We start from the raw sequence: 13872 nt of genomic DNA, 5'->3' as shown, positions 1-13872 counted from the left end.
GAATGTTGGAAAAAGCAGTGTAACACCAAGGCATCATATTCTTCCCAAACTAAATCGCCCTAAAGGGTGATACGGTCAACATTTGGTCAAGGGAAAACGCGTGTAAATCGGTGAAATCGTTTATTTAAAAAATCAAATTAAATTTCTTTTTCAAGTTCAATTAGTATAAATTTCAGGAAAAATATTCTGTTAGGCTTTCGCTTTTCCAAATCCGAATTGCCGGGCCTCACGCTTGACACCTGCCATCAGATTTTGTACAGTCACCTTGTCCACCTTCTTCGCCGCAGAAAGCCAGTTTGCCTTGAACTGCTGCTCGTCCTTAGCAGTTTTTTTGGTCTTCTTAGGTTCCGCTTGACAATAGCCCAGTATTTCTCAATTAGGCGGAGCTCTGGCGTGTTGGGAGGGTTCTTGTCCTTGGGAACCACCTGCACGTTGTTGGCGGCGTACCACTCCATGGCCTTTTTACCGTAATGGCAAGATGCCAAATCCGGCCAAAACAGTACGGAACAACCTGTTTCTTCAGGAAAGGCAGCAGACGTTTATTCAAACACTCTTTCACGTAAATTTCTTGGTTGACAGTCCCGGAAGCTATGAAAATGCTGCTTTTCAAGCCGCAGGTACAGATGGCTTGCCAAACCAGATATTTCTTTGTGAACTTTGACAGTTTTATGTGCTTGAAAATATCTGTTTCCTTTCCCCTTCCTTTTGCCGTATAAAACTCCTGTCCCGGAAGCTGCTTGTAGTCGGCTTTGACGCAGGTTTCGTCGTCCATTACCACGCAGTCAAACTTCGTCAGCATCGTCGTGTACAGCCTCCGGGATCGCGCTTTGGCCGTCGTATTTTGTTTATTATCGCGATTTGGAGTCACTACCTTCTTGTAAGTCGATAGTCCGGCTCGTTTTTTGACTCGATGCACGGTTGTAGACGATACACCCAGCTTATTTGCGGCATCTCGGAGAGAGAGGTTAGGGTTTCGCTTGAAACTACCGGCAACTCTCTTTGTCGTCTCAGCGGCTTCCGGTTTTCGATTTCCCCCCAATCCAGACTTCCTGACTGTCGACAAACGTTCCTCAAACACTTTAATTACATTTGTAACGGTTGATTTGGCAACTTTTAGCGATTTTGCCAGCTTTGCGTGCGAGTAGCTCGGATTTTCGCGATGCGCGAGCAAGATTTTGATACGCTGCTCTTCTTGCTTGGACGGCATTTTGACAACTGAAGAGTGAATTCCAAAATCAAAATAGTAGCAACATTCTACACACACACACGCCTTCAAAATGAGAGGTATTTTAAATACAAAATTGAAAGAAATACGTCAAGTTTATATTGACCGTATCACCCTTTAATATATCTTTAAATACAATTTTGTGAAAGTTAAGCTGAATTAGCTCTTTCTAAATATATTTTTTTAATTTCGATTTTTAATAAAACACTACTAATAATAATTGTATGCAAATATTACCCGCACACACTCGTTCCACTAAACCACTTGGAAGTTTTGCAATTTGTTTGCTTAGCTTGCTGTCTATCTACTCTTAGATATTTTATTCATTTATTAAACATTAATCCCTCATACCCCTGCGATCTGCTTATCAGTCACGAATGAAACAATGCTCTCAACATTACTCGACTTCAAATTAATTCACAATTTGTCCACTTTTCTCTAGCTCTCTCTCTCTCTCTCTCTTGGAAATTCTTAAACTGATAACAAAGATCGAAATTATGCTGCCGGCACTCCAAGTACAGAGGGGAATTTAGAGCGTTTCTATCCACCTCGTCATTCCTTAGACTGTGTTAGTCTTGACCGTGCCATCACTCGGAATACTACAAATTGTGTCGATTAATTTTCTTTAATAATTTAGTTTTTTAATACTTGTGACGTCAATTCATTCATTCCATTTATTTTAATATCAGCATTTATAGTGAGCAGCTAATTTTAAGTTTGTTTTTTGTTTTGAATTTTAAACATTCATCGTAGTTTTCTTACTTTATTGCAAGGTAAGTAAATATTTTCTACGTTGCTTTTATTTATTTTTGCGTTTTTGTTTTTGTTTTGTGTAATATAAGAGGTAACAACACAGTGGTCTGAACATTTGTGAAAAATTAAGTTATTTAATATTTTGATTTCACTTAACAAAGTTTATACTCTTTGCCAAATATTATACTACAATAAATTGTTCCGAATATTTGCAAATAAAATTCTTCGAAAAAGTTGTTTTTACAATTTGGGTAAGTGTATATATGAATAGAGTTTTTCCTCTCTTGTCCTTGGGATGGGATGATATATAAATTTCTATAAATGAAACTGAATTAATTTTTTAAAAGAATGAATTCAATTGAATAAAAAACTAAATTAAATTAGTTTCAATGAAATTTAGTAAACAAAAGAACTTCGAAATCAAAACTTTTCATTAATCAACGAAAAAAATAAACATTTATTAATTTTAACGAAAATGAAATAAAAAAGTCGTTCTGTATATAAGCTGGTGGAACAAACAATGCATATTCGCATATTAGATTTCGTTTAATCACTAATTTCGTTAATAATATGAAGTTTCTTCTAAAAGTAATAATGAAAAATAATGAAAATTTTCATTATATTCCCGAACATTTTTCCATTTAAATGGCTTTTTTCTATTAGAAATAAAAAACATCATTTGCTTAAATAATGTGTTTTGTTGCATATAGATCACAGTTGACAATCGAGTGAAAAGTAATCTACCAAAATTTGGAGAAAATTTTACCAAAAACTGCCAAACAAAAAAAAATATTTTGCAAAATTTTATTTCTATAGAAATTTTAACAAAATTTTATTTCTATAGAAAATTATGTCAAAATTGTATAATTTTTTTATTTATTTCACATATATTTTATAAATCAACTTAAAAAATATATCAATAGGGTGCCGGATAGCAAAGATCATACAGAAAATTTTATCAAAATCTTGTTTCTAAATATAGAAAATGTTGTCAAAATCGTATTTATATCTTTGGCCATAAGGATAAAGGAAAAAAAGCTCTAGATGTTTTATTTCAGTTTTATCTTATTAAAAATTATTAATAAATTTATTTTATTAAATAATGAAATTAATATTTTATTAAAACTAAAACTCAAATAGAACTTCTAGAGATTTTTTATATACGACCTCTAGTTGGCCTAAAATCAAAGGCATTGATAAACAAAGGTCAACAAAGCAATAAAAAATTGTTCTTTAGAAAAATTTTATTTCTATAGAAAATTTTGTCAAAAATTTTATCAACATTTTATTTCTATTGAAAATTTTGTCAAAATTGTACTTCTACAGAATTCTATGATTTTTTTTTTTGTTATAGACAAGTTGTCAAGTCCTCTTAGTTGGAAAGGACTATTTTGCAAAAACTACTAAAAACAAAAAACAATTCTACCATTTTTGGTAGACGTCAATTAAGTGGGTGGATAGGTGGTGTGTTTCACATTTCAAATGACAACGATGCTAATGAACGTACATTTGTTTTCACTTCTATTTCAGGAATATTTCAAACAATATGTTTTCAAAACTGACAACTCGACTAGCACCCCGCCTGTGCTCGAACACTTCTGCTGCAGCTCAAAACAATGTCAGACAATTGAATTCGCAACAAGTATTCGAACGTGAAGACAAATACGGAGCTCACAATTACCATCCGCTTCCCGTGGCTCTTACCAAGGCCAAGGGTGTTTTTGTATGGGACGTAGAGGGTAAACGATATTTTGATTACTTGAGTGCTTATTCGGCTGTCAATCAAGGTCATGCCCATCCAAAAATTGTCAAAGCACTTCAAGACCAAGCCCCGATATTGGCTCTAACTTCAAGGTAAGTACAAAAGAATTTATATTATTTAGAATTTTTCATATCATTTAGAAAGTGTGGAAAATTTTCTTTAAATTTTATTGATAAACTTTATCAATAGCGCCCCCCCGGTATGCTTTTCTCATTCTTGCATATCAAATCTTTGTTAAATGTTGATATCGCCACCACCACTCTCACCAGTGAAAACTAAAAATAAATTCTCGATGCCATGAATGTTATCAGTGCATCATAAAAACCATTGGCCCGCCAAATGATTATCTTTGTGTTGGTCACCACTGAGTCGTACAATCTCTAATGACAACCATAGGTCATGAATTCTTATCTCATCGCACCCATTTTCCATAGGATTTAGAAAAATTTGCTATTGATCCATTTGATATGGAGTTATTTTTTGTTTTCTTTATTTCAGAGCCTTCTATTCGGACGTTTTGGGAGAATATGAGGAATATATCACGAAATTATTTAAATATGACAAAGTTCTACCCATGAATACTGGCGTAGAAGGTGGTGAGACCGCTTGCAAATTGGCCAGAAAATGGGCTTACACTAAGAAGAATATACCCAAAAATAAAGCTAAGGTATGAGCAGATTTCTTTCTTCTATCAATGAAATTTTCTTCTATTGTTCAAGTTGTGTAACTGATAGAAATATGCCATTAAAATTGAGCCAACGAAACAAATTTGTAAAAATAGCGATTTTTTCGTTATTACAAGGAATTATGTGTCAACGAAAATATTCATTGTATTAATGAAAATGTTTCGTTATATAGTGTTGGTTTACTTTTTATGAATTTTTTGGTATAGTCTTTAAAACGTGTATCGGAAAGAGCTTCTACGTATTAACACACTGGTAGATAAAGTTTCGTTATATTAACGAAATGTGTAATTAAAATTGAGCCAATGAAACAAATTCGTTAATATAATGAAGTTTTTCGTTACCATAATGAATATTCTGTTAGTCAACGAAAAGTTTCGTACTATTTTCATGGTCTTAATGAAAATCTTTCGTTATATCAATGAAAAATTTTCGTTGGCTCAATTTTAATTAAATTTTCTTTCTGTGCAGTGTCATTAAAATTTTACGAACGGAACGAATTCCTAAATATAAAGAAAAACTGCATTATTACAATGAACTTTTTTAACAAGATTTTACTTCTCTCAAAATTTAGAACAATATCGTTAATTTTAAAAATATTTCTTCCCATTTTTCAGATAGTATTTGCTGAAAATAACTTCTGGGGCCGCACACTGTCGGCAGTTTCAGCTTCTACAGATCCCAGCAGTTTTGAAGGTTTTGGTCCATTCATGCCAGGCTTTGAGATTATAAAATACAATGACACCAGTGCCTTGGAAGTAAGTTCAGAATTAATTTAAAAAAAATAATAATAAAGTACCAATTTTTTTATTGTTTAATAGAAAGCTCTTCAAGATCCCCATGTATGTGCCTTCATGGTAGAACCCATTCAAGGTGAAGCCGGTGTTGTTGTACCCGATCATGGGTATTTGAAGAAAGTACGAGAACTCTGTACCAAACACAATGTCCTTTGGATTGCTGATGAAGTACAAACCGGTTTGGCTCGTACTGGACGTATGTTGGCCGTCGATCATGAAGATGTTAAACCCGATATTTTAATTTTGGGTAAGGCATTGTCTGGAGGCATGTATCCCGTCTCTGCAGTCTTGGCCAACGATGATATTATGTTGTGTATTAAGCCTGGAGAGCATGGCTCCACATACGGTGGTAATCCTTTGGGCTGCAAAGTGGCCATAGCAGCTTTAGAGGTTTTGCAAGAGGAAAAATTATCAGAAAATGCTGAAAAAATGGGTCAGCTATTAAGAAGTGAATTGTCAAAATTGCCCAAAGATGTTGTATCGGTGGTTCGAGGAAAGGGTCTATTAAATGCCATTGTTATCAATTCAAGTATGCTAAAAAAGAAAATAAGACGATTTTCAATGTGTTGCTAAGTTTTTTTTTTCTTCTATTTTCCCTTTGCAGAACATGATGCCTGGGATGTTTGTTTGAAATTGAAAGACAATGGTTTATTGGCCAAGCCCACCCATGGAGATATTATACGATTTGCTCCACCCTTGGTGATCAATGAAGCCCAAATGTTGGAAAGTGTTGACATTATCAAGAAGACAATATTGTCCATGTAGAAGTCATAAGAGAAAGAAAGCCCTCAGAAAACCCCAACACTGCTTTATTGAAAGAGATAAGTCTGAATATCAACCAAATATCATTTAAATGTAGATTTTCAAATGCATCCTTACTGTGAATGTTTTAATTTTGAACAAAAATAAAAAGTAATTTCCTACTGAAAGGACAAAAAAAAAATATGAAATACCCTTGAATTTGGGAAGCAGAAACTTATTATCATCTTTTTTGTCACAATGACAAAAGTGTGTCAAACGAGGTTTACCCATCAGATCGACAGGCACCACATCAAAGCTAAAAAATAATTGAATCATAAAATTACCACTCTCTCTCCCCTCCCCCTCAGCGGATGCACGGACGGACATGGCCCAAACATTAAGATAAATACCACGAAAACGCCTCAAATATACCGAGACGAAATTATTATGAATACTACAACAACAAAAAAAACGCAGCTCAGATTTTTAATAAAAATTGCCATATTCTTTTGAGGGAAAAATCTTTTTAATTAAATCACCGACAACGACGTAGAAGAAAAAAAAACACAGCCACTTCATTTAAATGATGGGCCTAGCTTGGTGGTTGGCTGGAGCAGAATACGGAGATATTGAAGTAAAACAAATCAAGTGACATGCGGTCGTTAAGCAATAAATTGGCTACAAAAAGGACATTTTGCTACACGATGCGAGGACAAGAACGATGTCAACGATGTCTTCCATTGTCTCTTATCTGTTTGCTAAGTAGTTAAGAAAGCAAATACCTTGGAGCTGTCCTTATGACCGAAAAGGAATTTCCAGCAATAAAAACGTTTACAAGAGAACTCTGAAAAAGGTAATTACAACATGGACAAACTTTACTTACAATAGGGGGAAGAAGGGTGACGAAATAGTAACTACCAGAGTGGGACGAGGAAAATGGTCTCGTTCTGAAATTTGAATACCAACAGTCAACCATTTGAAGCAATGGAATCTAATATTGCACGACAATACTTAGTATTTCACAAAGGATTATTTGTTTCTTTTGGTGTAAGGATATTTCTCTAAAGGACACTTTCGAATGACATTAATCGTCTATAAGATACAATACCCCTAGAGGATATTATGATTGTAGTACCATTTATTTTATTTAGTTCAATTAATTCAATTCATTTGATTTAATTTCAATTCACACAAAAAAATTGGATTTAAATTAAATTGATCCAATTCATTTTTAATTGAAATGTCTTCAAACACAGAAATGATAGTAACATTGATATTATTAATTCATGCACACAAAAAATCTTTTTCAGATTCAATCACGAAATTAATTGATGACAGAAATGATAGTATCAATCGCCGAAGTCAATTAAAAAATTAATTGATGCTATTAATTTTTGTGAATGATTTTTGTTTTAATTAAGAAAATTGTTGAATCAATTAAATAGTTAATTGAATATTTTTGAAAACTCAATTAAAATTTTAATTGGAAATATTTTGTTTAAAATGTTTTCTGTGTGTGATTGATTTTTGTTTTAATTGATTTTGTTTTTTAATCAATTTAATTAATTGTTTATAGCATCTATCATTGAATTATCAAATTAAGTGAATGAGGAATGAATATTACCATTACTTTTCAATTAAAATCTTTATTGAATTTGAAAAAAAAACTATTGGATAGAAAGGAATGAGAGCATTAATTACCTAAAATTTCGTCTTGATTCGAAAAAGGTAACCACCAAAACAAGCTTGTTTCTATCGTGAAACCTGAACATAGTATCCATCTATAAAGAGATATGTTAGGTTAAGTATAGTTGATAGAGCCCGATATTTCAGGCTCGCTCAAACGCTTAGACTATTCAGTCCGTTGTGATACCACAGTAGTGAACTTCTCTCTCCTCCTTTTTATAGCCGAGTCCGAACGGCGTTTCACGTTGCAGCGAAGCCACTTTGAAACACACAAAAATGTCACCAGCATTACTGAGGTGGGACAATGCACCGCTGAAAAACTTTCTGGTATTTGGTCGAAACTGGGTTTGAACCCACGACCCTGTGTATGCAAGAGGGCATGCTAACCATTGCACCACGTTGGCTCCCGTCTATAAAGAGACGCTTCATTTCTTCAGTACACTGGAAAAATATTTACGTGATATTAAATATTACCCAACTTAAATTTTAGGATGCGCAAATTACAAAATATAAGGGAAAAATTTCTTTAAAATAATGAAATTTTAATTAAAATAAAAATATTATAAATATTCGCTTCAATTTTTTTTATTAAATTTAGGACCCAAATTTTAAAAAAAATGTGTCCTTCCGTTAAAGTCGTATGTCTTTAAACTAAGGCAAAATTTCGTTAAAGTAAAGACCCACTTTTTTGATTAACTGAAATATTGAATCTTTAGATTTAAGATAAAACGCTTCAAATATAGGCGAAGACTTATTTTGAGGATTTCGCATCTTTGGTTTAAAACTTTTTTTAAATTAAGAAAACATTTTTTACTTTGAAGTGTCTGTTATAATTTGGATTTTTAAACTGACATTTGTATTGTACACGAATAATTTGGATTTTTAAACTGACATTTGTATTGTACACGAATAGCTTTATATCACTAAAATATAATGAGCACTTGATAAATGAGATCTGTATCCTAATTTAAATTTTTTTGATTCTACACAGAAAAAAATATCACCAAAATATTTCCAATTCAAAAGTTAATTGAAGTTGAAATTTTTTTTCAATTAATAAATTAATTGGTACAATTAACTTTTTAATCAAGATAGAAACATTAAGTTAATTAAGTCAATGATTGAACATTTTAAAATTTTTAATTAAAAAGTTAATTGATACAATTAACTTTTAATCAAATTCGGAAGACTAAGTCAGTTTATGATGATGATGAACATTTTTTTTTAAATTTTTAGTTAAATTTTTTTTTCAAACAATCAATTGTTAATCCAAATAAAAATTCTAAGCCAATTCAGAATGTAATTGAAAATAGTTACCTTTTTTAATTAATAAATTAATTGAGTTTTGCTATCAACATCAATTAAATTTTTAATTGAATCAATTAAAAAATTAATTGAAATTTGGCAATGAAATCAATTAATTTTTTAATCAAGAATTTTTTCTTTGCCCAATTAAAACTGTGATTGATACTATCATTTTCGTGATTGAAGAATTAAAAAAATAATTGGATCAATTAATTTCGTGATTGAATCAGAAAAAAATTTTTTGTGTGTAGATTTAAATCCCGATAGGTCGCTAAAAAATTAGTAAGTAAACTTTAAGTAATTTTTTTTTGGAGTGTAGGGCTCTACACAAATACGCGTGGACACCCTAATATGATCCTTGATCTATATAATGATGCGCAGTAACCATCTCCATTTTTTTTGGATGGCCCACAAGCAACAATTTCCACTTGTTTGCCATCTTCCAATATCCAAGTATAAGGAGAAAATATGAACAACAATGATGCTTGCTGAAAATCCCCAGGACCGAAAATTGTATTAGAATTCACTTACATATTTAAGTGCGATTACAGTGGCTAGACAAAGCTTATTAAATCCAAATTCACGCAACAAAAAAATATATTCAAATTATTTTTTAACTCTCAGATATGCTTCCAACAAAAAACGGCTATCAACGTTTGCCAAAAAAAGCGACACCATTATTTTTTGCATACTCCTGCATAGAACAAATAAAGACATTTTAAGGTTATTACCAACTTAACACAAAGTTCAAGCAAGTGGCGATAAAACCATCAGATTATGTGTGGCCTGCCGCCCTTTTGTTTAGCCCAAATATTTCGTCCCCCTCCCTGAGATGGTCAACAGCCGGTTAGGTATCTTAACACGACTTGACTTTACTTTGAAAAAAAATACCTTCCTTTTTGGGTAGTTTTTGTTACGAATTTGTTTGTCCTTTTTCAAATCCTTCTGACCAAACAAGGATGTTACTTTTCTTTAGCTTCCAGAGATGGCGTGTGTTGATAAACAATACAATAAGGGAAAAATTGTCCAAAACGAGCAAAAAATCTAATAAAAAACCATTGAAGACATCCTGTTGCTATAAAATCATCATCACAAACGACCATCAGATATGGGGGAGGGGAAGGCGGAAAGACCTAAAGAAGTGTTGAAGTGTTAAAGTCTTTTCAGGATTTTATTAGTTCACAGATAAGATTTGAACCTAAAGAACTGAGAAAAAAAAAATATACAAAAAAAGAAGAAAGCACCCGGAATTTATGGAAAATATGTCTGGAACACAAAATTAAGAGGGTGTTGAAAAAAAACCAAGTCGGCAAGTGACAAAAGTTAATTAAAAAATCTTCAAGTGCCATACTCGTGAAATCGCCGCACATTTTGAACTGCTTTAAAGCATGCGAAACAAATCAGGAAAACTCGAAAGTTATGCAGAGCCGACAATATTGTCACCTATACCATTACCAAGGCTATGTTAGCAAAGACAATACTGACACCTAATTCAAGGTTATGGCCAGTAGGACAGGATCAATGAAAATGTAATTGAAATGATTGATGATATACTCAAAAAAAGTTTAGTTGGATCCAAAGATTTTTACCTTCCCTTAAGGATTTTGGTATTGATTCCGAGCCAAAGATGAGGCTTCTTTAAAATTAAGACTTTTTTAGCAATCTATCTGGCTTTAAAACTAGGATCAATAAAATTAAAATTGGGATACAAATCTCCTTTATCAAATTTTCATTTTTTTTCGCGGTATATTAATAAAGCTGTTCGCGTACAAACAAATGACAGTTTAGAAATCCAAATTATAACGGATATTTCAAAGTAAAAAATGTTTTATACATTAAAAAAAAAAAAACAAAGATGCAAAATCCTATATTTGAAACGATTTTATCTTCAATCTAAAGATTCAATATTTCAGCTAATTTAAGGACGATTTCTTCAAATCAAAGGTATGTTTCATTACTTTAAGGAAAATTTGCCTTGGTTGAAACACATACGACTTTAACGGAGGGATGCAAATTTCCAAAATTTGTGGAGTGAGATTAAGACCACGATTATCTGTATACCAAGCACCGCATCGTATTGGCTCTCCATCATTGGACAAACTTCACTTAATCTAAATCGTACAAATACATGTAGCAAATACCTTGAACCATTGTGGTGGTGTAGGGTATAAAAATCAAATAATCAAATTCACCACCAATATCCATTATCATCATCAATGGCCAATATCGCCAACGTATTCGCTTATCCAGATATTATGATACCTATCTGAAAGGGATTCCGAAAGCAATAACAATCAATATCTGTTAATAGGTTACAAATTCATAACACGGAAAGGAAACTGTCTGCTGGTGTTTCCCATACAACAACAGTGTTAACTACTGCCAAACCCAAACAACCATCCACAGAGATTTATTTTGTATTGCATTTGGTTTTCCATCTTGTTTGGTGTGAGTATTTAGGCTGAAGTGAACCATGCTAAATTTTTAAGCACTTTCCGGTTTGTTTTTCTTTTCCTACACAGGTAAAATCCAAATAGGCGAGATATCCAAATGCCATAAAGAAGTATTGGACAAATATTCAAACCCCCAATGTTAACCAATATTTGTTGAGACGAGAAAATTGATAACATCTACAGTAGATGTTTACTACACGGGAGGGTGCTTTAACGCTTGGCTTATTTTATAAGACAAATGAGGCTTGTTATTGATACCATTTATTGAGGGAGGGAGAAACGAACCTATGGAGCCATATTATGATTCGTTCGTTATCAATACATATGATTTCTTCGAACTGATTTGAGATGAATTACACTGTGTGAGCTTCATAAAGCTTTCACGTGCGTAATTGAAAAATCTTTAGCACTCTCTTATGATATTCACAAAATGGAATAAACTTTTTACTTGAAACATGGGGAGACAGATTGGACATCGTAGAATCTATCTTCTTACGGTTAAATTCCTGTTTCATTGCACATCGTTCTGCCTGTAGTTTCTAGTAGTTCTCAGTTCTAAGATGTTCCTGGCCGTGCAATACACTGACACCTTCGAGTATACAGATCCATCACTAAAATCTTCGGAGGTACAACCCCACCAATGAGATGTTCGCACCTACAATTCTACCCCTGAGCTATTGCGATCTTCGGGCCACCGGTTCGACCACTGAGATCTTCGGACCTACAGGTCCACTGCAGAGAGATCTTCTCATCTACAGATCCCTCGTGTAGTAGTTCGGTACTAAGTTGTATGATGTTCTAAGGAGTTCGTTAATGGTCGTGCAATACACTGACACCTTTGAGTCTACAGTTCCATCATTGAAATCTTCGGAGATACAACCCCACCACTGAAATCTTTGGACATACAATTCCATCACCGAACTATTCGGATCTTTGACCCTCCGGTTCGATCACTGAGATCTTCGGATCCACAGTTCTACCACTAAAATCTTCGGGACTACAGTTCCGGCACTGCGACCTTCGTATCTACAGTTCCACCACTGAGACCTCAATTTCCTTTACCGAGATCTTCTGATCTACAGATCATGGAGTAACTAGTAACGTTACTTTCACGAGTACTCGAAACCGAAATCTACTACTCTAGATGGCTACCACATTACTGCCGATACCGAAGCTGAGGCCTGACCGATCATATGTGAACTGAATACCTCATCGACATTGATCATAAACGAATTCTAAGTTCTCATCAACCGCCGATCATCAAGGAACCGACACCTTCGGGTCTACAGTTCCATCACTGAAATCTTCAGAGGTACAACCCCACCACTGGGATGTTCGGACCTAAAATTCCACCACTGAGCTATTCGTATCTTCAGGCCTACGGTTCCACCACTGATATTTTCGGACCTACAGTTCCACCACTGAGACTTTCGGGACTACAGTTCCTGCACTGCGATCTTCGGATCTATGTTATAGTTCCACCACTGAGTTCCGCCGAGATCTTCTTATCTACAAATCCCTCGTGGAGTAAAGTAGCTTTCATGAGTAGTAGCCGGACCTACCATTCTACCACTGAGCTATTCTGGCCTACGGTTCGATCACAGTTCCACCACTGAGACCGCCAAGATCTTTTTATGACAAATCCCTCGTGGAGTAACGTAGTTTTCATGAATAGTCGTCTGCAATATCAGAACCAACCGTAGTCTACAACCGAACTCTAGACTGCTACCATACTACTGCCGGTATCGAAGCTGAAGCCAGACCGATCATATGTGAACCGAATACCTCATTGACTTGGATCATCAACGAATCGAAGTTCTCATCAACCACCGATCATCAACGAACCGAAGTTCTTATAATCTAACGGTTATCTATATTGAAAAAAAGCATGTCCGGTTCCAAAGATTTTGTCTTTACTTTAAAAATGTTGGTATTGATTCCGAACCAAAGAAGCAGAGAATACAAGTAAGGATATTTTTAAGACACAATTCTCTTTAAATTTGCAAATTTTAATTTTTCGATTTTTCACCTTTTTTCTTCATATGCTATCAAAGTCCTTTAACAACGAGTTAACAATAACATTATTTTCCAAATTAAGACTCTACTTCCAGTAGAAATTATGCTATGTTTCAAGTAAAACCGTCTTTAAAATAAAGTTTTGAAAAACATGTCCTATATTTGAACGGTTTTTTGCTTTGTAGTCAAGATGCAAAAAGACAACAAATTTAAAGACAATTTCATTAAATTTAAAGAATTTTTCTGAATTACTAAAGTCAAGTTGACCTTAGCCCAAAAATGTTTTCTTTCATGTTATGATACCCATTTTTAAGTGAAATCACTTAATTATAAGGACAATATGACTTCATTGAAAAGTTTATCGACTTTTGGACAAGGAAAACAACTTTATATTAGAGAAATACGTCTTCTATGCTAAGCAAAAGGTGCATTCGTATTTTAAAGACATGAA

At 33.7% G+C, this 13872-nt stretch overlaps 2 protein-coding genes across 3 annotated transcripts in view; one reads left to right on the top strand and one right to left on the bottom strand.

The window, feature by feature from the left end:
- Positions 1 to 13872, bottom strand: part of LOC142234740 (uncharacterized) — a 303670-nt gene that overhangs the window by 281938 nt on the left and 7860 nt on the right. The window lies entirely within an intron of this gene.
- Oat (Ornithine aminotransferase precursor) lies at positions 1777 to 8218 on the top strand. 2 transcript variants are annotated; one of them, XM_075305912.1, is made up of 7 exons: positions 1777 to 1998; positions 3509 to 3832; positions 4239 to 4407; positions 5041 to 5181; positions 5245 to 5749; positions 5825 to 6814; positions 7870 to 8218. In XM_075305912.1, the coding sequence occupies exons 2-6, from the start codon at positions 3525 to 3527 to the stop codon at positions 5983 to 5985; spliced, it is 1284 nt and encodes a 427-aa protein (XP_075162027.1). In that variant the 5' UTR covers positions 1777 to 1998; positions 3509 to 3524; the 3' UTR covers positions 5986 to 6814; positions 7870 to 8218. The 2 variants fall into 2 exon arrangements, with proteins under 2 accessions (XP_075162027.1, XP_075162028.1); XM_075305913.1 differs by lacking the exon at positions 1777 to 1998 and adding an exon at positions 2090 to 2229.

The sequence above is a fragment of the Haematobia irritans genome, chromosome 4 (assembly GCF_050003625.1).
Source record: "Haematobia irritans isolate KBUSLIRL chromosome 4, ASM5000362v1, whole genome shotgun sequence".
Classification (NCBI taxonomy): domain Eukaryota; kingdom Metazoa; phylum Arthropoda; class Insecta; order Diptera; family Muscidae; genus Haematobia; species Haematobia irritans.
This window is presented reverse-complemented; position numbering and strand designations above follow the sequence as displayed.

Bases quoted from the DNA above. Each gene is read 5' to 3' on its own strand.
- Oat (XM_075305912.1), top strand. From the start codon at position 3,525: ATGTTTTCAAAACTGACAACTCGACTAGCACCCCGCCTGTGCTCGAAC. The intron at 4,408-5,040 runs GTATGAGCAGAT...CCCATTTTTCAG, and splicing joins TACCCAAAAATAAAGCTAAG to ATAGTATTTGCTGAAAATAA. The intron at 5,182-5,244 runs GTAAGTTCAGAA...ATTGTTTAATAG, and splicing joins ATGACACCAGTGCCTTGGAA to AAAGCTCTTCAAGATCCCCA.